Source organism: Drosophila montana, unplaced genomic scaffold (assembly GCF_035044405.1).
Source record: "Drosophila montana isolate Dmon_TW-CO22-7 unplaced genomic scaffold, ASM3504440v1 contig_312_1, whole genome shotgun sequence".
In the NCBI taxonomy this organism is placed as follows: domain Eukaryota; kingdom Metazoa; phylum Arthropoda; class Insecta; order Diptera; family Drosophilidae; genus Drosophila; species Drosophila montana.
In genome coordinates this window covers 1,082,542-1,105,593 of record NW_026998009.1, presented here as the reverse complement: position 1 = coordinate 1,105,593, position 23,052 = coordinate 1,082,542, and the positions used below count along the sequence as shown (strand labels likewise).

General features: G+C 41.3%; 7 protein-coding genes across 8 annotated transcripts; 5 read left to right on the top strand and 2 right to left on the bottom strand.

Annotated features, from left to right (window-relative positions):
• Nucleotides 1-287: 287 nt before the first annotated feature.
• On the top strand, nucleotides 288-2,476 carry LOC135431119 (recombination repair protein 1-like). 2 transcript variants are annotated; one of them, XM_064686064.1, is made up of 4 exons: nucleotides 288-1,275; nucleotides 1,336-1,377; nucleotides 1,492-1,694; nucleotides 1,770-2,476. In XM_064686064.1, the coding sequence occupies exons 1-4, from the start codon at nucleotides 303-305 to the stop codon at nucleotides 2,427-2,429; spliced, it is 1,878 nt and encodes a 625-aa protein (XP_064542134.1). In that variant the 5' UTR covers nucleotides 288-302; the 3' UTR covers nucleotides 2,430-2,476. The 2 variants fall into 2 exon arrangements, with proteins under 2 accessions (XP_064542134.1, XP_064542133.1); XM_064686063.1 differs by having other exon boundaries at nucleotides 1,336-1,416.
• Nucleotides 2,477-5,461: 2,985 nt separating this feature from the next.
• LOC135431112 (chymotrypsin-like protease CTRL-1) lies at nucleotides 5,462-8,666 on the top strand. The gene is made up of 6 exons (XM_064686055.1): nucleotides 5,462-5,634; nucleotides 5,908-6,258; nucleotides 6,320-6,428; nucleotides 6,527-6,711; nucleotides 8,098-8,399; nucleotides 8,459-8,666. The coding sequence occupies exons 1-6, from the start codon at nucleotides 5,562-5,564 to the stop codon at nucleotides 8,570-8,572; spliced, it is 1,134 nt and encodes a 377-aa protein (XP_064542125.1). The 5' UTR covers nucleotides 5,462-5,561; the 3' UTR covers nucleotides 8,573-8,666.
• A 1,459-nt stretch (nucleotides 8,667-10,125) lies between these two features.
• Nucleotides 10,126-16,608, bottom strand: LOC135431126 (uncharacterized). The gene is made up of 2 exons (XM_064686075.1): nucleotides 16,287-16,608; nucleotides 10,126-10,264 (listed from the first exon to the last, which is right to left on the bottom strand). Exon 1 carries the CDS (start codon nucleotides 16,562-16,564, stop codon nucleotides 16,322-16,324), a length of 243 nt encoding a protein of 80 aa, XP_064542145.1. The 5' UTR covers nucleotides 16,565-16,608; the 3' UTR covers nucleotides 10,126-10,264; nucleotides 16,287-16,321.
• On the top strand, nucleotides 10,776-16,298 carry LOC135431125 (insulin receptor-like). The gene is made up of 7 exons (XM_064686073.1): nucleotides 10,776-11,755; nucleotides 12,087-12,167; nucleotides 12,221-12,384; nucleotides 13,419-13,541; nucleotides 13,612-13,965; nucleotides 14,025-14,328; nucleotides 14,766-16,298. Exons 1-7 carry the CDS (start codon nucleotides 11,372-11,374, stop codon nucleotides 16,236-16,238), a joined length of 2,883 nt encoding a protein of 960 aa, XP_064542143.1. The 5' UTR covers nucleotides 10,776-11,371; the 3' UTR covers nucleotides 16,239-16,298.
• A 277-nt stretch (nucleotides 16,609-16,885) lies between the features above and the next one.
• Nucleotides 16,886-18,266, bottom strand: LOC135431160 (tRNA-dihydrouridine(20a/20b) synthase [NAD(P)+]-like). Its single transcript, XM_064686114.1, has one exon. The coding sequence runs from the start codon at nucleotides 18,192-18,194 to the stop codon at nucleotides 16,995-16,997; it is 1,200 nt and encodes a 399-aa protein (XP_064542184.1). The 5' UTR covers nucleotides 18,195-18,266; the 3' UTR covers nucleotides 16,886-16,994.
• Nucleotides 18,267-18,726: 460 nt separating this feature from the next.
• Nucleotides 18,727-19,996, top strand: LOC135431159 (STING ER exit protein). The gene is made up of 4 exons (XM_064686113.1): nucleotides 18,727-18,893; nucleotides 18,953-19,107; nucleotides 19,381-19,707; nucleotides 19,771-19,996. Exons 1-4 carry the CDS (start codon nucleotides 18,773-18,775, stop codon nucleotides 19,924-19,926), a joined length of 759 nt encoding a protein of 252 aa, XP_064542183.1. The 5' UTR covers nucleotides 18,727-18,772; the 3' UTR covers nucleotides 19,927-19,996.
• A 1,383-nt stretch (nucleotides 19,997-21,379) lies between these two features.
• On the top strand, nucleotides 21,380-23,005 carry LOC135431068 (granzyme D-like). The gene is made up of 4 exons (XM_064685986.1): nucleotides 21,380-21,656; nucleotides 21,982-22,195; nucleotides 22,248-22,483; nucleotides 22,569-23,005. Exons 1-4 carry the CDS (start codon nucleotides 21,419-21,421, stop codon nucleotides 22,715-22,717), a joined length of 837 nt encoding a protein of 278 aa, XP_064542056.1. The 5' UTR covers nucleotides 21,380-21,418; the 3' UTR covers nucleotides 22,718-23,005.
• Nucleotides 23,006-23,052: the final 47 nt, after the last annotated feature.

Genomic DNA, 23,052 nt, shown 5'->3' with positions numbered 1-23,052 from the left:
TTCCATGAAGGAAAACCACATTTTTCAAGCAAACTTGAGGAGAAAAAACCCTATTTAGAAGTCAATTATTTATTTCTTCAAATTCTGCAATCGGTTATATCGATGTTTTGCTGCCAACTTCACGCGGGCTAAAAAAAGGTGCCGGCTTGGGATGGCATTGCCATTGCCCGCGCAGAGCTAATGGTCGGTTGTTTTTGGCATTGGCCGCATTTTCAAAGTAAGCAGAAAGCGATAAACATTGTTGGAAATTTCGTGATCAAAATATTGATCGACAACAACAACAAAAAAATAATTGTTTAAATATGCCTCGCGCGAAAGTTGCAAAAAAAACAACACCGTCGGAATTGCCTGTAACAAATGGCAACGATGCTTCATCCTCGACTGTAACAGAAGAGGGGGCCGCTAACGTCGCAAATGATACTAAACCGGCAGCCAAAAGCAAAGCGCGCAGCAAGAAAATGCCAGCTGCTACGGCTGCTGGGGAAGTAAATGATGCACAAGAAATTGAAGTTGTTGCAAAAAAGCCGGCGGTGCGGACCAAAAGAAAGCCCGCTGAAAAGGTAGAAGTCATTGTGGAAGACACAGAGCCGCCTAAGCCAAGAGGTCGCGCCAAGAAATTGGCTACAGAGGTCAATGACGAACCGAAAACTAAGGCAACAAAGCCACGCTCCAAAAAAGAGAAAACCTTAGTACCGGAAGATCCTGAAGTAAGTAAAGGACGCGCGAAGAAAGAAAAAACATCCCTAAACGAGGAGGCCGCTATCGCTGCCGCACCGACCAAGGAGGCAGACTCAAAAGCGCGCGGACGCAAAAAGGAGCCAGAGAAAAAAATTGTTACCGAGTCAGCCGAACAAGCCGAGCAAGTGAAGGGACGTGCTAAAAAAGAATTGACTGCGCCTGGGACCAAGGGCAGAGCTAAAAAGGCCGTTGCAGTCGCAGTTGAAGAATCAACAATAAAAACAGCAACAACAAAACGTGCGCGCGGTACGAAGCGTTTGGCAGACACAGAAATCGCTGAGGTGCTAGAGGCAGAGGACGATCCAGAGCCAGAACCGGAAACACAGGTAGCAAACAAGAAGCGCACCAAGCAAGCAAAGGGCAACAATGAAAATGTTGAGGTGCCGGCCAAAAAGCGCGGCAAGAAAGCAGCAACTAATCAGCCACCGGAGGATCTGCCAAGTGTGGATGTCCCAGCAACCAGCAAAAAGCGTACGCAAAAGAGAGTCAACGAGAATATAGAGCTGGAGGAACTAAACGTGCCAGCGAGCAAACCAGGTATGTAAAAAAAAATTGCACATTCTAGCAAGCTTCCAGATAGCCGTTTTTATTTTGCAGCACGCGGCCGAAAGCGACCAGCTGCAGGCGCTGAAGAGAATGGTAATGCCGTTTCAGCCGATGCAGCTGACGGCTCAATAAGTACGTTGATGGAGCCCGGCTGTGGCGGTGCGGTATTGAAAAGTTTGCAAAATGTGCTTAACTTTTGTTTTCCAGCGTCCAAGGCCAAAAAAGCAGCAACACAAAAGGTGGAGGCAGAGTCTGCTGGAAGTTATGAGAAAAGTCTATTCACGTCGCCAACGGACAAGCCATTCAACTTGAAAATCTCTAGCTGGAATGTGGCTGGTTTGCGCGCCTGGTTGAAGAAAGATGGTCTAAAGTTTGTGGACTTTGAAGAGCCTGACATATTTTGTTTACAGGTATTACCATACACAAATTTATATCAAAGAATATCAAAAAAAACCTTTTTAACAAATATAACAACTCACTTGCAGGAAACCAAATGCGTTAACGATCAGCTACCCGATGAGATGACGCGTCTGCCCGGATACCATCCATACTGGCTCTGCATGCCCGGCGGTTATGCGGGCGTGGCCATCTACAGCAAAATAATGCCCATAAATGTGGAATATGGCATTGGCAATCAGGAGTTTGATGATGTAGGACGCATGATCACCGCCGAGTATGAGAAATTCTATTTAATCAATGTGTATGTGCCAAATTCGGGTCGCAAGCTGGTCAACTTGGAGATGCGCATGCGCTGGGAGCAACTTTTCCAGGCGTATGTACAAAAATTGGATGCACTAAAGCCCGTTGTCATTTGTGGCGACATGAATGTTTCGCATACAGAGATTGATTTGGCTAATCCAAAGAATAACACACGTAACGCTGGATTCACCAAGGAGGAGCGTGAGAAGATGACTGATTTACTGGCCCTTGGGTATGTGGATACCTTCAGGCACTTGTACCCGGAGCGCACCAGTGCGTACACCTTCTGGACCTACATGGCCAATGCGCGTGCCCGAAACGTTGGCTGGCGTTTGGATTACTGCATTGTCTCGGAGCGTTTTGTCTCCCGCATCGTGGACAATGTGATGCGCAGCCATTGCCTGGGCAGCGATCATTGTCCCATAACTGTCTTTCTAAATGTTTAAGCATCAATACATGCATAATTACATGCATTTATACATTGTTTTCTTTTCAATTAAATTTTTTTTTTCTTTTCCCAACGTTTTTTTAAATTATGCCCCATTGTTTGTGTTTGTAATAGTTATTTATGAGCAGTATTACGTGTGTCCTTTCTGGCGTTAATCACGCACGTATTGCTATCCTTTTTTGTTATAATTGAATATTCATTACAAATATTCCATTTATGCCTAAATGCCTAAACATTCGATTACATTTTGTATTTCAATAAAGTATAACACAACTAAGTACTATAAAATGTGGATACGCTGTTTAATTTCACTTATTTCGACAATTTTATGGCAGTTTAAGCACGGTTATTGTCCATTATGGCATTTAACTGTACTTAGGGTTTAATGGCATATAAAAATGTTGCAAAAATGTACAGACTTATGGGTATATGACTTATTAGGAAGATGGGGATGTAAGTTAGATACAAGATACCCAAATCTGAGATAGAAGAGAAAAAGATTCGCTTTGAATAACGATGAAGAAAATATTAAAAAATATGCTTAATCCAGAGAAGTATCGTTATTTTGAAATGTCATTAAAAATGCAAACAAGTTAAATTGTAGAATATGCATATTTTCATTTTATAATCAAATTGATCATTTATTTTTATTATATTCAGTCAATTAAAACGAATTACTCTCGGATAATGGAGCGCAGTAACGGTAATAATAATGGTTATACTTCCGCCTTTATTTATTGTATTGAATGTTAGTTTTTTTATTTTTTTATGTTTAGCGCTTTAGTTGGCATTGTTTTATGCTTTAGAATTTGAATTAATTATGTAATATTTTTACAAAGCTGCCCCAGTTTATTTCGTGTGTTGATTTAGTTAATATATGTATATGAAAAATTAACCGCTCGTTTTAAATTGAAGTTTTTGTTTTTGTAAAAAATAGTTAGCTGTCCGCAGAAGAAAGGCGTTATTGCATTCATATTCAGGCCCCGACCACGGTATTTGTGTCTGGTACCCACCCGGTCATCGGCATGTGCCCCAATCAGGGAGTGGAGCGTAGCCTCTTGCCCGACTGCCACATTGCCAATCGCGTGTTCATGTACTCGGTACTGCACTCTTTGCAGTCCGAGGAGCGACGCAGCGAGGAGGTGGACGCTCAGTTACGTGATCGCTATGAGGTATTCCGCCAGGTGCTGCACAACTTTCCCATTCCGCTCCATGCCAGGCCCGAGGGCACCTATGACTATGACTACGTGTATGACGCACTGCAACAGCAGCGCCAGCGCCGACGACAATTGTCCGGTGCGCAAAGCAGCACCTCCATGGAGAACAATGCCAGCGAGTCGAGTGCCAGCCTGTCGAGCATCGTGTCCAGCGTGAGTTGTAGCTCCAGCTTGTCCGCCCGCTGTGATTACTACGAGGACGCAGTGCGCAGTGCACTGGCCCAGCTGGGCGGCGGCAATGGGGCAGCCCAGGACAAGGAGCTCAAGGAAGACGACCAATTGCTGGACAGCGGCGATGAAACAAACTGAGTGATATACACTTATCGGATGTTAAAAACGTGTCCATAGTAAAGTGTAAATCATTTCCAGCAGTCGTTCGTTTTTCTTTTTTTGTAAAAGCGCGATAAATGATGTTAATCGCAATGAAAGTAAAATGCACCATTAAATACAACCGAAAAAGAAAACAAATTGGCTTAGTACAAGCATTTGTTAATGCACATATAGTATATCTCTACACACACACACACACCTATATACACACATATGTACATATATTAACGTGCATTTGTTGTTGTTTGTGCAATAAAACATTTTAATGTGCGTTTAATGTCGCGCTTGTTTTCATGCTTAAAAAAGTGGAACCGTCTCTCTCTCTGGTCAGTCGGCCGCTTATCAAATCAAAATGATCTCATTCATAATATTTTTATTATAATTAAAAAAAAAAAAAACAAAAGTAAAATTAACTTAAATAACAGCACACTCGCAGCCCGAAGAAAGTTTCGGCTGATTGGAAGTGAAATGTGCGCTACAATCAAACAATTTTTCATTTTATTAAAAAGAACTTCTCCAATCTAATAGATATAACTATTTAAAAAGATAAAGCGGAAACTGTGTCAATATTAAAAAAAAAATAAAAATAAGCTACGCGCCTTAGACCTTAGATAAATTCTGCTTTCATAGCTTAGTTTTACCTAGTCAACATTCAGAACTCATATATTATTATTAGCTACTTTTTTTTTGCCAGTTGGCAATTATTTAAAAATTTCCAAATAAGTCTTACAAATATTTGCAAATCTTTATTTCCATAAATATATTTACATTCCTTTTGCTTTAAATATAGTCTAAATATATTTGTACTTCAAATTTTCTATCTATTTATTTAAAGTTGTATCTAGAAGTAGTACGAAAACCGAAATTAATTTTCAAATGTCGAATGAATTCTAAATAATCATTTAATGCATAGCTTATAAATTGTTAACAATTGCAAAAAAAAAAGTGCAACTAACTGCCGCATCATTTGCCCCGCCTTGTCAGCCATAGACTTGTCTATCTATAACATCTATAAACCTACAAATATATATATACCTATATATATACCCAGATGTATGTAAGTGCCAACCACATTTCTATTATGTGTGGCGGGCAAATAATAATAATACAAACTGCAACTAGCCACATGCATAAAAGCCGCTAACATCTAACTAACTAATGACCGCACATATGATCCACATATCACACATTTTAAACACATTTTAGCCATCTGCGTGCCCGGCTATCGGAGTCATAGAAACTATCTACAAATAAATAAACACAACGACAGCCTGGAAATGGTCGCGAATTGAGACCAAACTGTCATAAAAATCAGTTAGTAACCGACAGCAGCAGCCAGCCCACCCCCCCCCCTCCCCCTTCCCACAACTGGCCATAAAATTTCGTTTTCATTTGGCGGCGCGATCTTTACTGGCCAGGTCCAACGTTGTGTGCTTTTAGTCGAAAAAGTTGTGTGAACGCGCACGGATCGGAAGTAATAGAACTTTACCTGGAACGGGAGTTACGACAAGAGCTCTATTTATTGTGATATACCATATACAAAATTTTTGAATAACGCAAGTGTTTTGCCCAGTGTAATAGCAATGCGATCGCTTTACCGATTATTCATATTTTATAATATATTTGCTCTTATCCGAACAGAAGCCGGTGAATTTGGTAGGTTTTCATTAGTTCAGTTCTAACCAAGGAAATATTAAGAATTTTTTTTTACTCTAGTAGTTATCCTTGTAAAAAACTAAGATGCATGTGCTATATATTTAAATTTATTAATATATATTTAAACTAATTCTTGGGTATTCAGCAAATAGAGAAAAAGATATCCGAATCATGCCAAATCCTTGTTATCATTTTATAACACATCCTTTATCCTTTATCAGGCATAAAATTAGATAGATATGAATCCTTAAAAATATTTTTACTGCTCCACAGAGAAATTAATTATTCCACCGTCCTATGCAAAAGCGTCCAATGGGAATTCGAGTGCTTCCCACTCGGTGGCCGCTCGCTCCTACGCTGGTGGCCAGGGCACGAATACGGAGTGCTCCTTTGGCACCGAGTGTACGCCGCTGCACGACTGCACGGCAATGATCTATGAGGTGGCGAAGAACTGTTATTACGGCGACAAGTCGCTTTATTGCGGCGGTGGCGAGGAGATGCCCTACGTGTGCTGCCCGAGCAGTCCACTGGAGAAGAATCAGGTGTGCGGCAAGTCGCTTGTGCAGGGACATTTCTACAAGGGACTCGGCTCGTATCCTTTTGTGGCTCGCGTGGGCTTTAAGCGTAAGTGAATATCAATCAATTAATTGATCGAAATCGGTTGTCTTTAAGTCGCCCATTGCAGACATAAGCACGGGCGCCTTTGCCTATCCGTGTGCAGGATCGATCATTGCCCGGCGTGTCATCCTGACCGCCGCCCATTGTGCGTTGGCCAAGGCCGATGGCCACCGGCTGTAAGTATGCCAATCGTTATATATTCGCTTGTGTCCATATATATATCTGTATGTACATATATGTGTATATCGCGGTGCATCTAAACTTTCGCCTGCAGCTCATCGGTGCGCGTTGGCGAGTATGACACCTCCAGTGATCCGGACTGCGCCAGCACTGGCTTCTGCGCACCACGGTCTGTGAATCATGCGATCAGCCATGTGATTGTGCATCCAGACTATAAGCAAGGCCAATATCATCATGACATTGCGCTGCTGGTGCTCAAAACACCGCTCAATTACTCGGGTAAGCGAGGGGAAAGGGAACAGGGAGGGGCCGGTACGGGCCGGGCGACTCGGACTGAGGGCTGGTTACGCTTCGCAGTGTCAACGTTAATTAAAAATCGTTTTGCTCTGTGTTATTTTCGACTCGCACTCGCAGCCAAGTTCAATAATGTCAACTACGACTCTTATATGTACATATATTGCATGTTTGCTAATTTGAGGTTAGGGCTCCATTTCCATTGCCCGCTCCGGGGAGGGGTTCCGGGGTTAACTTAATTGGCCAGCGACAAGCTCTGGCGTGTGTTTAGTCTAGCAAGTAATAGGCTAAACGCGGATCAACCGTTAGCCGGCTACCCAATATTAGTTTTCGATTTTAGACACACTTCAATAAGCTTGGACTTTGGATTAGCCTGGATTTGAGGTTAGGTCTTCGCTGCTTAAAATTCTTAAATTGAACCATTCAGTAAAGACGATACTAATAGCAATAATTATTTAGGATAAAATATTAATAACATTTTTTTTGGGCAAAATAAAAAAAATACTTCTATACCATAAGCTGGATTGGAAATTTCCAAAGTCCAGAAATGTAAAATGACAGTTCTATAAAAGAACTTTACGAATAGGATTACTATAAGATCTAAAAACAAAGGCAATAGATCTTTGGTTTTTTCAGTACTATAATTATCTAACGATTGCAATCCGAATATTGAGCATCCGATTCTTGAAGTTTGTATTTCTGAATGTGCTGTTTCATAAAATAATTTAATTTAGGTTTTACCTCTGTGTTGAGATTAGTTTGAATTGCAATTTCTTAACGAACACCAAGTATATGAAAACTTTAATTGATTTTTTTTAAATGGTTATATTTATATAAATACACGTTGTCTTCTTACAATACTCCTATGATCTTCGACCCTCGCCCTGAAATTATAAGACATATAATTCACGTTTTGATAGTTGTGATTTGATATACTTGTTTTAAGTTCACGTTCGAGCGTCTTGTGCGAAAGGAATGCATCTTATGCGAACAGCCTTCGGATGTTTTCATCAAAATCATAAATTTAAATTGAATCTTAAAGCGTCAATATCATTGCGATCTGAACAAATAAGGGCCAGCAGCGTCGAGGTGCAGGCAACTCGTAAACAGCACATTAGCTACGAAAATCAAAATACCGCAGCCATCAGGGGGCGTTACCTTAATTGTTGGCCAGCTTGTTTGCAGGTGGCTTTATGGCTTTATAATATTTTATAGGCGTACGTGAGCGTGAGGGCAATCAATAAGGCCAACGTTGCGAGCCGGAGACCAGCCTCCTTTTCCTTTAATGGCCGATACGTGTTTGCTGCATTCAAAGTCAAATTGCAACTGAACCGATTTGATCTGTTTTTCTCTCCCCGTGCCCCGCTGCAGTGGCCACCCAGCCGATCTGTTTGCAGAAGACACGCGCCAATTTGGTGGTGGGCAAGCGGGCGACCATTGCCGGCTGGGGCAAGATGTCCACGTCGAGCATACGCCAGCCGGAGATGTCGCATCTGGACGTACCGCTGACCAGCTGGGATCTGTGCCTGCGCAACTATGGCTCAACGGGCGCACTCGAATCGCCCAATTCAATTGAGGGCCAATGGATGTGCGCCGGCGGCGAGGGCAAGGATGTCTGTCAAGGCTTTGGCGGTGCGCCATTGTTCATCCAAGAGAACGGCATCTTCTCACAGGTATACTACCTGTCATTAACTGACTGACATGAATTCGTAGCTGATTGTATTTGTTGCAGATCGGCATCATGTCCTTTGGCTCAGACAACTGCGGCGGACTTCGCATACCCAGCGTATACACGAGCTTGGTCTACTTCCAGGAGTGGATACACGACAACACGCCACCGGAATAAGCCAGCATCCTCGTCCAGCAGACATTTCCCTAACCTAAGCGTAAAACTTAAATGTACATCAATATATGGTATTTATATATGTATGTATGTAGAATTGGTATATGTTTTATTTGGCAAAGTAACCTAAACTATTATTTTTCTGATATTTAAACGAGAGCGTGTTCATTTTATGTAAATTGATGGATGGGTTCACATGCGTCGGGCCATATAAAACCTACACGCACACATATAATTTAATTGAATTAATTGAACTTTGACACGAGAAACGGGGCCTCCAAACAAATAAAGTTCTCATTCAGGAAAAAAAAATAATACGTTGCAGAGAAAACAGCTCACAATATTTGTATTTATATTTTCGAAACTTGAGTGAACTTTTACGGAATTTAATTGTACGTTTTTATAAAAAAAACGACTTCCAAAACTATATTTGTCTACATTCCAAGTCTTAGAGTCAATGCTCAATCAATTATTTCCGGAATTGTCCGGATCGGAGCTATTCGAACTAGATAGCTGTCATAGTTATGTATGTTCAATCAGAAATAAAAACAATTTTTGATTTATTTAGCATTTTAGGAAAGCGAGCTTAAGTCTATAAAATATAATTTAAGAATTTTTAGATGGAAAATAAAATTGTTTATAATTTATTTTCATAATTCCCTGCTTTACTAATTAACCTGATACTTGTCCGAAATTTAACACACAATTTTTCATCTTTTTATTGCCTTTTACAAAGTTTTGCCCAGCTGGAAAATTGTTTTTGGGTTGAAGCCCTTTTTATTTGTCCATCTTTCATCTCTCTCGTTAACGTTAATAGCTTTTGGTCTCAGCTGCTTTGATGCATGGGAGTTGTCAGTCTTGATTTGTGTGCGTGTGCGTGTGTGTGTGTCATTTGTGTATGTGTGTGTGTGTGCAGGTCCCGTAATGTCGGTGCCATGTGGCTAATTGGACTCAGCTGTTTTTATGAGCCAAGCGAATCAGCTGGCTGTTTGGCAGGAGCAACAAAAGCCAAGAACAGCAACCGGACAAATGGAAAGGCTGCAAGTGCACTGAGAGAAATTATAACCTTGAGCGAATACTTAATATAATTACATTCGATTTGTGCGCCATTATGTAAGAGCCGTCGGCACAGCTGCAGAGATGACAAATTAACTCTGTACGCTACTCAGTACGTGAGCGACATCGACGACAAATCAAACGCTTTAAATTAATTTACGGTCTGCCTTCGAATGCCGTAAGACACATGACAAAAGGCCCGCACATTCCGCAGGCACGATGCGCAGTGTACCGGGTGCGCGGGGAGGCACTAAATAAAAAATCAATTTGATGGCTCGCACAGATCGTTACGTTCCGGGCTGCACGACAGCCCAGACTCTTTGGCTTCCGCTGGCCAACACAGTCGGCAATTGGTCGTCGAGCCGTCGAGATCGTCGCGAATTCGTCTCTGAAACTTGTCGAGCGTTACACTTGAAATTCAAAGTCCCAGTTTCTTTTATTATCAATATAATACAAATCATGATCGAGCTGAATGTTAAATAAATATAAATGAATTCTTTCAACTTAAACATAAAGTGCGTACAAAATTAAATATAACTAAAGTTTTTAATGCTATTTCAAGGTATTGCGAAAACCTTTGAGTTTTGGTATAAATATTTAGTTTCCAAAGAATCTTTTTGCTCCTGTGATGATGGCAATCTGAAATGATGCAAATCCAAATATTCAAAAATTTGTTAAACTTTCAAGTGGCATATAATAAATTATACATTTTATCCAAAAACGCCCGTTTATAAAAAAAAGGGTAAAAAAATAAACTTTTATATTTTGTTTTTTTTTAGTGAAACAGTGTTTTACAACATTAAAAGATTAAAAGTTTTTGTTAAATTCAATATTGTTTGATCAATGTAATTCTATTGATCTTAGATCAACTTAATTAAATCACCATATTTAATTTTGTAAATAATACGATCTTCTATATTTTTAGGCATAGGAATATAATTAATTATGGATCTAGGTCCATTTGCTTGATTTTCTTAATAGACACAACCGGGAGCAGGACGCATTGAAAAGTGTTTAAATCTAATTAGTGCTACGAGTTTTATTAATAATTTTTCTCACATTAATGTTTATTCTGAAAGCCTTCAATTTATGATTTCGGTGATTTAAAAATTCCTTCAGTATTGCATAAGTTTCATCTCCAAAATTATCCAACTAAAATTTGGGCTCTGAAATAAGTGGCAACCTTACCAATGGAAAGACTCGGCACTTAATGTACAGCAATAATGAAATCAGATCAATTCGTGGCTTACCCTTGAGCACTTCATTTTAAATAAAATCGATGCCGTGATTTTAGGACGAGCTCCAACAAATGTTTTAACTGTGTCAGTGTGTGTGTGTGATTGTTCGTGCGATTTTTTAGACAACTAAGCGAGAAAAAAAAGTGACCAAAAATTAGCTGAAACCCTTTGTGCGATTTACGTTGGAGATAGTGTGGAAAATATCAGGGTATGAAACTCATAAATTGCGGCTAATCGGGAATTCGGGGGATCGATCGCAAAGGCATCGCGCTAATTAGGCAAACTGTGCTAAAGAGCAAGAGAAACTGCAAGCGTGCACTAACTGTAAAATACACCATATAAACAAACCTGATGATAGAGCAGAAAGCTGAGCAATGTTGAAAAGACGCCGAAGTAAACAGCAGCAACAACAACAAGAACAACAGTCTCAGCAACAACCACAACAACAAGAAGAACAACAGTCTCAGCAACAATTATAAGCACGCACAAGTATCAGACAATTGGCAACATGTTGCCGAACCTTGGGCACATGCTGCTAGTGCTTGCTGCCATCCCCGTCTTGGCCATGGGATCGACGCTACCCAATACGACGGCCGAGTTCAAGGAGTGCACCAGCATTGACATACGCAACGAGTGCAACAAAATGAGTCTATTAGACAACTGTACAGTTGTTACTGGCTATGTGATGATAACGCTGATACCCAGTCAAAAATGCAATTATAGCGCGTATTCGTTTCCCAAATTGCGCGAGATCACGGACTTTATGATATTTACTGAAGTGCGCAACTTGACTGGCATCAGGCATATGTTTCCCAATCTTACTGTGATACGCGGCCGTCGGCTGTTCCTTAATTATGCCCTGGGCGTGACCAGCATGCCTGATCTACAGCTGGTAAGTGGACACGGACACAACGATGATTACAATACATTCCTCATCCAAGCGGGGTGGAGATTAGGAAAAGTGTGAAACTATTTTGTTTACACCCGATCGGCCTAAAACTCATTTTCAAAGATCTTTGTTCAAATTCATTTGGGGGGCGATTCACACTTTTCGGAAAATCCACTCCTCTTTGGTATAAATGGCCAAAGATTTGAGGAATAAAGTTCATTTTCAAAGACTTTATGGAAAATCATTTAAGACATGTTTCACATCCGAGCAAGGCTCGGGAATACCTGCTAATAGAGAATAAACATTTTTGTTAATTTCCATTTGCCAATTTCAGCTGGAATTTAAATCGCTGGTGGCCATTCAACGCGGACACGTCTACATCGGTAGCTGCCCCAAGCTTTGTCAACTGGAAAGAGTAAGTAGTTGTGACTGGCCACTTGATATGCTCACTCAGCTATTGCTTTGCAGGTCAATTGGGATCGACTCACATTGAGCGCCGGGGAGAATCACATCGTGCTTGGATCCAACAACTGCACACAACGCGCCACCTGCAATGGCTGTCCATCCAAGTATTGCTGGTCAAATATTACGTGCCAGAGCTTTGAGAATGATAATGTGGTGCATCATGATCGGTGGGCATATGAATTTACTTTTCGATTTAATAGCTATACTCCATACCTATTGGTTGTTAATTTAGTACTGACTTTTGCTCATCATTATCTTTTATCTGTTACCTGTTTTAAAAAAGAATTCATTAATTCGACAGTAGCTACGAACTTCGATAACAGTTTTGACCCTTTAGAAACTAGTATGTATACTTATGTACCCTGAACCCATTTAAATTGGGTAAAAAGGCTATAATGTATTTGTGCAAAATGTATGTAACAGGCAGAAGGAAGCATCTCTGACCACATAAAGTTTATATATTCTTGATCAGCATCAACAGCCAAGTCGATCCGTCCGTCCGTCCGTAGGTATGAACAGAAGGATATTAGAATCTATAAGAGCTAGAGGCTTGAAATTTGTGTTTTTTGAGCTAATATCTCTAGATTTCAAGAGCTAGAGTCACCAAACCTGACATGTAGCTTCTAAAATAGTATATATATATGTATATATATCTTTAATTATATAGCTATCGCCAACATTCTCTTATCAGCACATAGCTATAAATCAACATGTTTTTAAGACCGGTTAAGAAACACCAAAGTTATTAAAAACAATGTGTTTTGGCTGCCCACATGGTTGGGGCAGCTAGCCCCAGCTTCACACATTCATACATGTCTCTATTGAACTCTATCAACAGCATGGCAATTGCGATTGTGTTGTTTTCTATGCTGCTATTTTAATCTCTCCCTCGAGACCTATCAAGGAACTCGTTTTTTTTTTTTAATTTATTCTTATTCTGCTGAAGCATGAATTGGTGTTGGTAGAGGAGGGTTTAGGGTTCTCCCTAGTCGGTAGCTCCCGACTAGAGGCTCTTACTTGTTAAATATAGTATATTCAGTTTCTTTTCAGAGCTTTCTTGTAATTTTAACACTCAAATATTAGTCTGATTTTAGAGGCAGCATTTGAAGAAGATATACTAAGTAGCTCTACAAAAGAAGCATTTTGTAGTGAATTACAAATTTAATTGGATTTTTTTTTGCTTTTTCCCCTTGTTCCGCAGAAACTTAGACGACTGCCACGAGGAGTGCCTGGGTGGCTGCTACAATTCCTCGGCCGCGGGCTGTTTTGTCTGTCGCGGACTAACCAATGCCGGGGTTTGCGTAAAACGTTGCCCGCCCGACAAGTGAGTGAGGGGCTGAGCCACGCCGGCTTGGCGTCTTGTTGATTGCCACTTAGAGTTAGTCCGTTTGCAGGTATGTGCTGGAGCAGTATCAACGCTGTTACACCCGTGACGAGTGTGTGGCCCACCATGGGCACTTTACGTTTGGCTTTGAGTGCGTCGCCTTCTGCCCGAGTGGCCACAAGGCCGATGCCAAGTCGGAATGCGTGCGCTGCGATCCGCTGGAGCCTTGCGTGAGCGTCTGTTCTGCGGAGCAATCCGATGGCATGATTGCCATATACAATTTGGCCGATGCGGAGGATCTGCGCGGTTGCCAGATTGTCAACGGCAGCCTCATCATCACCATACGCAATCAAGTCAATGAGGAGCAGCTGGAGCGCAGTTTTAGCAGTATACGTGAGATACGTGGACACCTCAAGATCTACCGGTGCGTGTTCCGTCAAAGCAGAATAGGCGTATTCAATCTAATGTTTATTTAATCATTAGATCCTCGCAGCTGAGTAGCCTGAAGTTCCTTAGCAATCTGCGCCTCATACACGGCGATCCGCTAGAGAATCGACACTACGCCTTTATACTGTACGATAACAAGCAGCTGACCGACTTGTGGGAGCCGGCGGTGGACCTGGAGTTTGTTAATGGCGGCATGTTTATGCACCGCAACAATAAGCTGTGCAACAAGCATATGAAGGACTTTCAGTTGAGCGTAACACACGACAAGGTGATGGACTCGCTGCAGACCAGCGATCAGGAAGTCCTTTGCGGCCCGGCCAAGCTGCAGTTGTCTGTCCAGGTGAGTACTACCTGTCTGCGCTTCAAGAAACCTACATGTCCGACCACCTTATCTAGAGTAGGAACCATATCTCACAATATAGCTTTTGTAAACCATATTCAGACCAAGTATTTATATGTGTGAATAATAAGGTTTCTTCGGCCTAATAAGAAACGTCCCTTCTCTGCAATTCTCAACAACCCAAATTTAGTCTGAATCAAAAAGAAAAACAATAAGCTTTTGCATTTTGGTCTATAAAGCTGGCTAGCTCTCCAAACGGACTTGTTTCCTATTGGCTTCCATTTGTCACTCTTGTCTTCTGATTTTCTCCCACTTGCATATGGATCGCCTTTCTATGCGATTCTCATTTGATCCCTTACTCACTTACACTCATAATCTTAATTGGTGTTTCGTTTTTTGTGATGTAAGAGACTTTATATATCTATCTATCTTTATAGGCACGCTCCCATCGTACGCTGCAGCTAAGGTGGCCAAAATCGCAGATGAGTGTGGAGCTGGAACTAATTTACAGAACAGTGCCGCTGGGCACAGTTTATGCAGAACAGAGTGAGTTAGAGGCGCCCGTCTGTACGCGCATCAATTGGCAGCGTCTGTTGCTATTTGTGGACGACCTACAAGATAATGGCACGTACTACAGCTATCGACTGGAGCAACTGGAGCCGCATACACGCTACGCCTGCCTGTTGCGCATCTTTGGTGGCGATGTCCATCAGGAAGCGCGTAGCGATATGATCTACGTGGAAACGCAACCGGACATACCAAAGCCTCCAACTTTGGCCGTTACCAAGAAAACGGACAATATGCTGACGCTACGCCTTAGCGGCCAGGAGCATGACTATTATATGTTGAGCGTTTACAATCTGACCGACGATGCGGCCTATATTGATCAACGCGACTACTGCCGGCAACCGGCGTTTCAGTGGCAGGACATGGACGGAGCGCGTTGGCGCTCGCTAAAAGAATTTGACTACGACGAATGCTGTGCGCGTCAGGCGGAACTGGCCGATGATCAGCACTTTATAGAAGAAATGGCCGCCATGTATCGCTGCAACCTGGATGCGCCCGGCAACTGTCCGGCCCCAGAGACGAAGCTCGGGCAGCAGTTACGTTTAGCGGCCAATACAACGGTGTATGAGCTGCGCAAGCTGGAGCGATATCGTTTGTACTCACTGCAATTGCAGGCATGCAACTCGCTCGGCTGCAGTAGCTCAGCGATAGTGAACGAACGCACAAATTTCACATTGGGCGCGGATCTGGTGTTGGAGCTGAGCGCATGCCGTGTACCCAAGACAACCGAGTACATAGTTCGCTTTACAGAGCCGGTACAGCCGAACGGGGCGATTGTCAACTACGTTCTGCACTACCGCAACAATGTGTCCGAGCAGGTAGCGGAAACGCACCTAAGCTGCCTGACACGACGAGCTCATGCCCAGGCGAACTATGTGCATGCGGCCCAATTAAACGGCACCTACAACGAGTGCGCCGTACGCGTCCACTCGCTAGCTGGCGATGTAATCACAAGCTATGTGCCTGTACCGTGGTGCAACAAGGAGCAGAGCATGATCCCAGCAACAAAAGCTACTGACAAACCGCAGATAGATAATGATGCTGTGATGAAGAAGCCAGCAGAGGAACAGGACGAGGAGGTGACTCACTCGCATGTACATGGCGTGAGCATATTCGTGATTTGCTTTTTGTTTGGGTGCTCCCTGTCACTGGTTTGGCTTCTGTATAAGCGACGCTGCTGGCCCAAGTGGCCGGGACTGCGGCGCTATGTGCCGGTGCGAGAGCAGTGGTTGCGCGAGCGCCAGCAAACCGAGGATCGTGAAATACTCGTCGATGGCTTTGAGACGGTGCGTTTTCAGAACAACAACAACAACAACGGCAGCAGCCTCAACAATGTGTACTAATTTTAAATGTGAATGTGAAAATGTATTTAACTATAAATGTCAACTTACCATATAGTTTAAGCGAAACTGTTGAGTCTGTTGCTTCATGCGGCGTTGTCCTTGGTACCTGGCTGAGCTTCATCCTCCGCGTTGGTGCTGTTGTTGGCTAGCAGAATGGTCGGCACACTGCTTGACGGCAGCAACATGATGTCGCTGTCCGAGGTGGGTGTGGGAGTGCGTGGCGATGGCACCTGCTGTCGAGCCTTGGCACGCTCCAGCTTGGCCTGTTCATACTCCTTTAGCTCGGAGAGCTTCAGCTGTATAGTTTGTAGTTCCCGGCGACGCATTTTCGAGACTTTGTTTTGGTTTCTTTCTTTGTATCTAGTGATGAACAACTCTTTATGTACCAATAACTTTTTACTATCGAATATCGATTAGAATTTAAATAGCAAATCAAGTTACAATATTCGCCTACACGGGCGACGTTATATGTACCACTTTGCGGTAAATTATACTTACATGTTAAATACCTTTAAGACTTTAACAGATTTAAGAGTTGAGTAACGGCAGAAGAAACAGTGCGCTGTTAAGTAACTCTGTTAGAATCGGCGAGAATAAAATTCGCTCTAATCGAATTGCAACACAATTGAAAATAACAATATTTACAGTTCAATTTAGTTTTTATGTATATTTAATGACGGCCTTAAACTAATTTTGGCTTTCAAAGCAGTCAATGCCACAAGCAACCTTATTACTAGCTTATTTATTTTACAAACATCAGTCCTCGTCTGCAAACAGACCGCCTAGGTCGAGATCCTCGGACTTTTCGCTAGACTGTTGCTGGGTTTTAAACTCTGTAAAATATTTGCCATCGCTCTCTGAATTCCAACAGATTTCCTCCGCCTCGGCAGCCAGGTGCCGGGCATGCTTGGGCGGTGTGAAATGGGTGTACGTACAATTTGTGTAGGTAGCCGGCTGCGCTGAACTGGTGGCATTTGGACGTAGATCATAGTGCTCGGCCAGAAACTGCAGCACTTGCGATTTGCTGTTCAGACTATTGAACTGGACACGCAATGCGCGTTTCATTTCGCTGCTCCACATAAAGGTTAGATGGTGATGGAAGCACTGAAACTGCAAGTGGTCACCAGCCGACTCGGCGATGTCCAGCCACTGCTGCACACAGGCCTTGGGAGTCGTTGTGGCCTGCGGATATTCGCTGTTGAAGAGCGCCGGATTGGCGAGTAATCCACGTGCAGCCATAACGCCAGCCGCATGTGTCCTGGTATGCAGTTCGCAGGCATCTTGAAAGCTTTCCACATTACCATTGACTATTAGGGGAATTTGCAGCGATTGGCACACCTCAGCCATGGCCGCAACGTTAAGCGTGTCTTTGGAATGCTTCTGTGACGGCGTACGTCCATGCAACGACAAGAATGTGACACCACAGTGCTCCAGTTGCTGTGCCAGCTGGATCGTTCTTTGCAATGATGTCTGGCTGTCGCTGCTTTGCAACAAACGCATCTTGACCGAGACGCTAAAATCCGTTGGCAACGTTCGCCGCAAGCATTGGACAACATCCCGAACTTGCTCTGGCTGGCGCAACAGACCACAGCCGTAGCCTTTGGCAATGGCCCAACTTTGTGGGCAGCCGCAGTTAAGATCTACACCGTCCACGTAAGGATAAACGAGCTGCGCAGAAGTGACAAATTCCATTGCATCCTTGGCGGCAAACTGTGCTATGAGCGGCTGGTCATCTGGGCCAGTGGTAAACTCGTTTTGCCTGGCCTTTTCGCTGTTATTTATCGAATCGGAAATCATCATTGGAGTAAAGGCCAATTGCACTCCATTCTGACGAAGCAATCTTCTAAACTCTAGCTTACTGTATCTGACCATGGGAGCACTGATGCGTACAAAGTCCTGCGCGTCTGCGAAGAGAGCTCCGATGTCATGGTGTGGCCTTTGTTTTGGCAACTCCATTCATAAATTTATATTGTGTACTCGTAATTATTGTATATATTCATATATTTACATACGTGGTGGGGTTAATGTGGCGTCCACGTTGTGGCTAATTGAATCACACTCAGCTGTTTCTAGTGGATCAGCTGCTCATTCAGCTGGGAAAAACAGTAAACTTAACTGTAATTAAAGAGGAACTGGAGTTAGCGCTAAGTAAAATTTTAAACCTAAACCAAAATTAAACCCAATTCGTCCTTAAATGGCGCCAGCTTAAAACGAAAGTCCATTAAAGGCCTAAGTTTAAATTCGAACCACTCGATTGTTTTAGTTAAGAAACTGCTCAATTTATCGATAGGCATGTATTAATTCGTATGTATACAAACAATTTAAATATAGAACCACTAACCATACAATGCCACTCTCAGCAGTCTTACTTTGTCTGGGCACACTAAAATGGTCGCGGACACCCATAGGGCTCAGTCGTTGACGATTTATCGGTATCCGATTATTCCGACGTTTGACAAGTCTATGCATTGTATGGTTAGTGGTTGTAGCCACAATTTAAGCAAATTGTGTTATTTAAATAAAAAAATAATAATATGCCTAAAGTTGTTTCGCGTAGCATTGTTTGCTCGGATACAAAAGATCAAGAGGAATATACTGAGGAGAAGCCGTTAAACATATACTATTGCTTATGTGGAAAAATGTCTCTTATTTTGGGTGCGTACAAATGTGTTTACATTCAAAATCATTATTTAATTTACAAATTTGTATGACAGATTGCACATTAGAGCAGTTGCCGCTGCGTGAAGCAGATAATGCGCGAGTTATTGATGCCAACGAACATGCCAATAAATTAACTTACAACCCGGCGCCTAGAATGATCTACATACGCCGCAAGGGCAAGGGCATTGAGAAGCAGTATCGATACAGCGTGTGTATTAATGAATAGAAATATAGTTAAAGCTTCCTTAAGCGAACAGCCGCGGCTCGAGACTTAAGACTAGATGTCATGTTTACAAAAATGGAAAACTCAGGAAAATCTATGTTAACAAATTGCCCAGTATTTTTGCAATTTTAAATAACTCTAGCACTGCTGTCTGCTTTGTTATTTGCTCGCCCATAGAGTTTCGCAATATGCAGCTGTTCGTTAATGGAGATTTCATTGCTTATAAATATGATATTACTAAAAAAAACTAATTTACAGTGCCGTAACTGCAGCTTACCATTGTACTATCGACACAATTCCGACTCCCATGTCACCTTTGTCATGAGCAATGCGCTGGTGCGCAACAAAGGTGAGAAGCCACTGGCAATGCTGTTGGCAGCGGAGGCGAAAACCAAAACAGCCAGCAGCACAACTAATGCCGCGAGTGCGCCGCCAAGCACGACAGCGGCTCCCAGCAGTGAGGATTCGGGAATAGTGGACGCCAGCGGCAAAAAGATTATGGTCACGCGTCACACCAAGAATATGGGCAAATTTAGCTCCGTTACGGTATCCACCATAGACGAAGAGGAGGATGAAATTGAGGCGGTATAAAAATAGTCACAATCCTTTTATTTTGTATAATACATATTTTGACTTTCCATATTACAGCGAGAGATAGCCGATAGCTATGCCAATAACGCGCGCATCATTGAGAAGCAGCTGCAGCGCAAAGGTGGCAAATTGGCTGACCTGGGCGCCAAGCCCAAGGCGGAAGAAATGCCACCGCCGCAGAAAAAACAACGCGGAACACTGCTGGAAAGATAACAGATACACAAAATCTAAATATTGGGATAAACGCGAACTAATGTTCTAATAAAAATACATAAGCAAATAATTGTACGCATATACATTTTTCAGGAAAGATATGCTAGAAGACCCGCTTTTTATCAAGTTTATATGCCAGATCGGACTTTCTTTAAATTCTCTCTATTAAAAAAAAAAAACTAACCGTAGAATATATTTAGAAATGTTTTCATTTTTGCTACTCCAGTGGGAGTATGCAAAATATTTATCTGAGTAAACACGAGTGTATATGTATATATTTGGAACCACAAGAAGTCAACGGACAGATATAATTTTTATCGCTTTTTTTTTTTGCTTTTGGTAAGGGTATAACCCATTAAAAATAGATAAAAAGGGAATAATGTATTTGTGCAATTGTTATAGCCTGAACCCATTCAAAATGGGTAAACAGGGTATAATGTATTTGTACAAATGTATGTAACAGGCAGAAGGAAGCATCTCCGACCCCATAAAGTATATATATTCTTGATCAGCATTAATAGCCGAGTCGATCTAGCCATGTCCGTCTGTCTGTCTGTCCGTATGTATTAACGCAAGGATATCAGAACCTATAAGAGCTAGAGACTTGAAATTGTAGTTGTAGGTCCTCCTAGTGGCCGCGCAGATCGAGTTTGTTTCCGATATTCGATAACTTGCCCCGTTTCCAATTAATCGATAAATATCGATATCGAAATCTTGTTTTTTGAGCAATTTCGGCAAACAATATGAGCTGGAGTCACCAAACATGACATGTAGCTCCTAGAATAGTATATATATATATCAAGTAACTTTCATTTTATAGCTATCGCCACTTCCCCGCTACCATAAAGCTATAAATCTTGTTAGTAAACAAACTTGTATTGTCTAACTAATTAAGCCACAATTTAAATGCAATTGTCATTTTTGGAATACACAAATATTTTATGGTATAATAAGATCTTCTACTGAAAATTTTATCAAGATCGGTTAAGAAACAGGAATGAAAATGTATTTTGGCCTGCAAACACGTGCAGCAGCAAGCGCAAATTGCAGGAATTTCTGTATACATATGTACATGTTCACACATCCATTCATGCGCTACTTTGAATTCTATCAACTGCATTGCAATTGCGATTGTATTGTTTTCTGTGCTGCTATTCGTTTTTTTTCTTAATCATTGGGGTGGCTGTTGAATAGAGGAGCCGGCAGTTCAAACACTACCGAGAAAACAAATTTTTTTGTTAAATTTATTTTTATTACTACTAAAACAACATTTGGCGTTGGTAGAAGAGGGTTCAGGGTATCCCCTAGTCGGGTACTCCCACTAGAGCCTCTTACTTGGTTTTTTTTTAAGGTTAACCTTAAGCCGAATTAAATTCAGAACGCTGTGTAATTAACATAATTGACATTTTATAGCATGCCTGCAATTAAATAGACACAATGCGTTACAGTTTCGGCTACACTTGAGACTCGTATCTGTGGTGCAAAGCTTGAAATGAGTTCTAATAGTCTGAAAATATTGTTTTTAATATCGATTACGTTGGTTAATTGTTTTCCAACCGATACAGACGATACTCAAGACTGTGAACACGATTGTGTCCCCTTCGATGAATGTCTAGATTTAAAAGATGCTGTAATGTATATGCAATCAGATAAAGATGTTAAATATTGCAGTGATGAAGATAATATAGTTTGCTGTTGGAACGATGAAAAAAAAACCATTGCCGAAAAAAGTAAGTAATATATATTCGTTTTTTAATTACTGAGTGAAAAATAGATTTTAAGCTCAAAATTCCAGGCATGCGATGGAATTCTAGTAACGTTTTCTTGAAAAACCATAGCTTTAAAATATTTACACTTTGATTTGATATTTTTATTCTTTGTATACAACATGAGAATCTAAACAGTAACATTGATGTCTCTAGCTATTATAAAAACATTGGTAAAGAATATATTCTATATCGACTCAGCTCGCTGCCCTGGTCAAGAATATATACTTTATGGAACGGACATATATCTCTAGAACAATTATTCGAATTCTAACTTATTATATTCCAGAATGCTTGGAATTTACAAAGATTAAAGACTTTTGTTCGATACAACCGCTCATTAGGAATGGTACTGAACTATCACCGCATGCATATCCTTTTATGGCCTTGATACAACATCGAAATCAAAGTGTATATATATCACATTGCGGTGGCACTTTATTAAATTCAATGTTTGTGCTCACAGCGGCACATTGTGTGGATAAAATACTATTTCCGGATATGTGAGTATTTTTATTATTTGAATATTATTTTATTATTTATTATTATTTATAGGGAAACTTATGTGCTGTTAGGAGCCCATGATATAAATAATTCTGGTACGCGGTTTAATGTGACAGAATTTATTCATCCCAACTATACTACTGTCGATCCTTATGCTGATCTTGCACTGTTGAAACTGCACAAAGAAGCGGATATTACAACAAAATTTATAAAGCCAGCCTGCCTATCCACATCTAGTAGCAGTCATACTGGAGAATATAATATTAGTGGTTGGGGGTTATATAATGGTAAAAGCCAATCAAATGTGTTGCTATTTGGAACAGTTAAAGCAGAGCCTCAAAAATGTACTAATAATGATCAATCTTTCAATAGCCATAAACAAATTTGTGCAGGACCCAAAAATGTCCTGGGAGATGCTTGCTCTGGAGATTCTGGTGGTCCATTGTTTACCATTCATTATGATAATAATTGCCTTTTCGAGGTTTTTGGTGTTCTTTCTAATGGTGGTCAATGTGACTTAAGGTATTCATTTTCAAGTCATACTTCAGTTTCCTTTTATCGTGAATGGATAGAGAGTATAGTATGGCCAGATGAAACGTAATATTGATAAGCACAATATTTTTGAAACCTTGGAGTTTTAGCTATGGTTTTATAAAAATTTTGATTGTATGTTTCTTAGGGTCGGACCGGGTTAGAAATTCCTCTACTAAATTGATCACAACAAGAATTTCGTACCATTTTAACAGCTTCACTTTTATACAATTTAATAATGTTTGTAATAAATTGTTTACTCACTCTAATGAATTTAATTTAAATTATTGGAAGCTCATTGCTTTTTATTCATTTGCCATTTTCA

What these genes read in the sequence shown, in the direction of transcription:
- LOC135431119 (XM_064686063.1), top strand. Translation starts at nt 303, where the DNA reads ATGCCTCGCGCGAAAGTTGCAAAAAAAACAACACCGTCGGAATTGCCT. An exon ending in TGCAGCTGACGGCTCAATAA is followed by an intron (nt 1,417 to 1,491) that starts GTACGTTGATGG and finishes TTTGTTTTCCAG; the next exon opens with CGTCCAAGGCCAAAAAAGCA. An exon ending in CTGACATATTTTGTTTACAG is followed by an intron (nt 1,695 to 1,769) that starts GTATTACCATAC and finishes ACTCACTTGCAG; the next exon opens with GAAACCAAATGCGTTAACGA.
- LOC135431112 (XM_064686055.1), top strand. Translation starts at nt 5,562, where the DNA reads ATGCGATCGCTTTACCGATTATTCATATTTTATAATATATTTGCTCTT. An exon ending in AACAGAAGCCGGTGAATTTG is followed by an intron (nt 5,635 to 5,907) that starts GTAGGTTTTCAT and finishes ACTGCTCCACAG; the next exon opens with AGAAATTAATTATTCCACCG. An exon ending in AAGGCCGATGGCCACCGGCT is followed by an intron (nt 6,429 to 6,526) that starts GTAAGTATGCCA and finishes TTTCGCCTGCAG; the next exon opens with CTCATCGGTGCGCGTTGGCG.
- LOC135431125 (XM_064686073.1), top strand. Translation starts at nt 11,372, where the DNA reads ATGTTGCCGAACCTTGGGCACATGCTGCTAGTGCTTGCTGCCATCCCC. An exon ending in AAACGTTGCCCGCCCGACAA is followed by an intron (nt 13,542 to 13,611) that starts GTGAGTGAGGGG and finishes GTCCGTTTGCAG; the next exon opens with GTATGTGCTGGAGCAGTATC. An exon ending in AGCTGCAGTTGTCTGTCCAG is followed by an intron (nt 14,329 to 14,765) that starts GTGAGTACTACC and finishes CTATCTTTATAG; the next exon opens with GCACGCTCCCATCGTACGCT.
- LOC135431126 (XM_064686075.1), bottom strand. Translation starts at nt 16,564, where the DNA reads ATGCGTCGCCGGGAACTACAAACTATACAGCTGAAGCTCTCCGAGCTA.
- LOC135431160 (XM_064686114.1), bottom strand. Translation starts at nt 18,194, where the DNA reads ATGGAGTTGCCAAAACAAAGGCCACACCATGACATCGGAGCTCTCTTC.
- LOC135431159 (XM_064686113.1), top strand. Translation starts at nt 18,773, where the DNA reads ATGCCTAAAGTTGTTTCGCGTAGCATTGTTTGCTCGGATACAAAAGAT. An exon ending in AAAAATGTCTCTTATTTTGG is followed by an intron (nt 18,894 to 18,952) that starts GTGCGTACAAAT and finishes TTTGTATGACAG; the next exon opens with ATTGCACATTAGAGCAGTTG. An exon ending in AGAAGCAGTATCGATACAGC is followed by an intron (nt 19,108 to 19,380) that starts GTGTGTATTAAT and finishes ACTAATTTACAG; the next exon opens with TGCCGTAACTGCAGCTTACC.
- LOC135431068 (XM_064685986.1), top strand. Translation starts at nt 21,419, where the DNA reads ATGAGTTCTAATAGTCTGAAAATATTGTTTTTAATATCGATTACGTTG. An exon ending in AAAAACCATTGCCGAAAAAA is followed by an intron (nt 21,657 to 21,981) that starts GTAAGTAATATA and finishes ATTATATTCCAG; the next exon opens with AATGCTTGGAATTTACAAAG. An exon ending in TGGTTGGGGGTTATATAATG is followed by an intron (nt 22,484 to 22,568) that starts GTAAAAGCCAAT and finishes ATCTTTCAATAG; the next exon opens with CCATAAACAAATTTGTGCAG.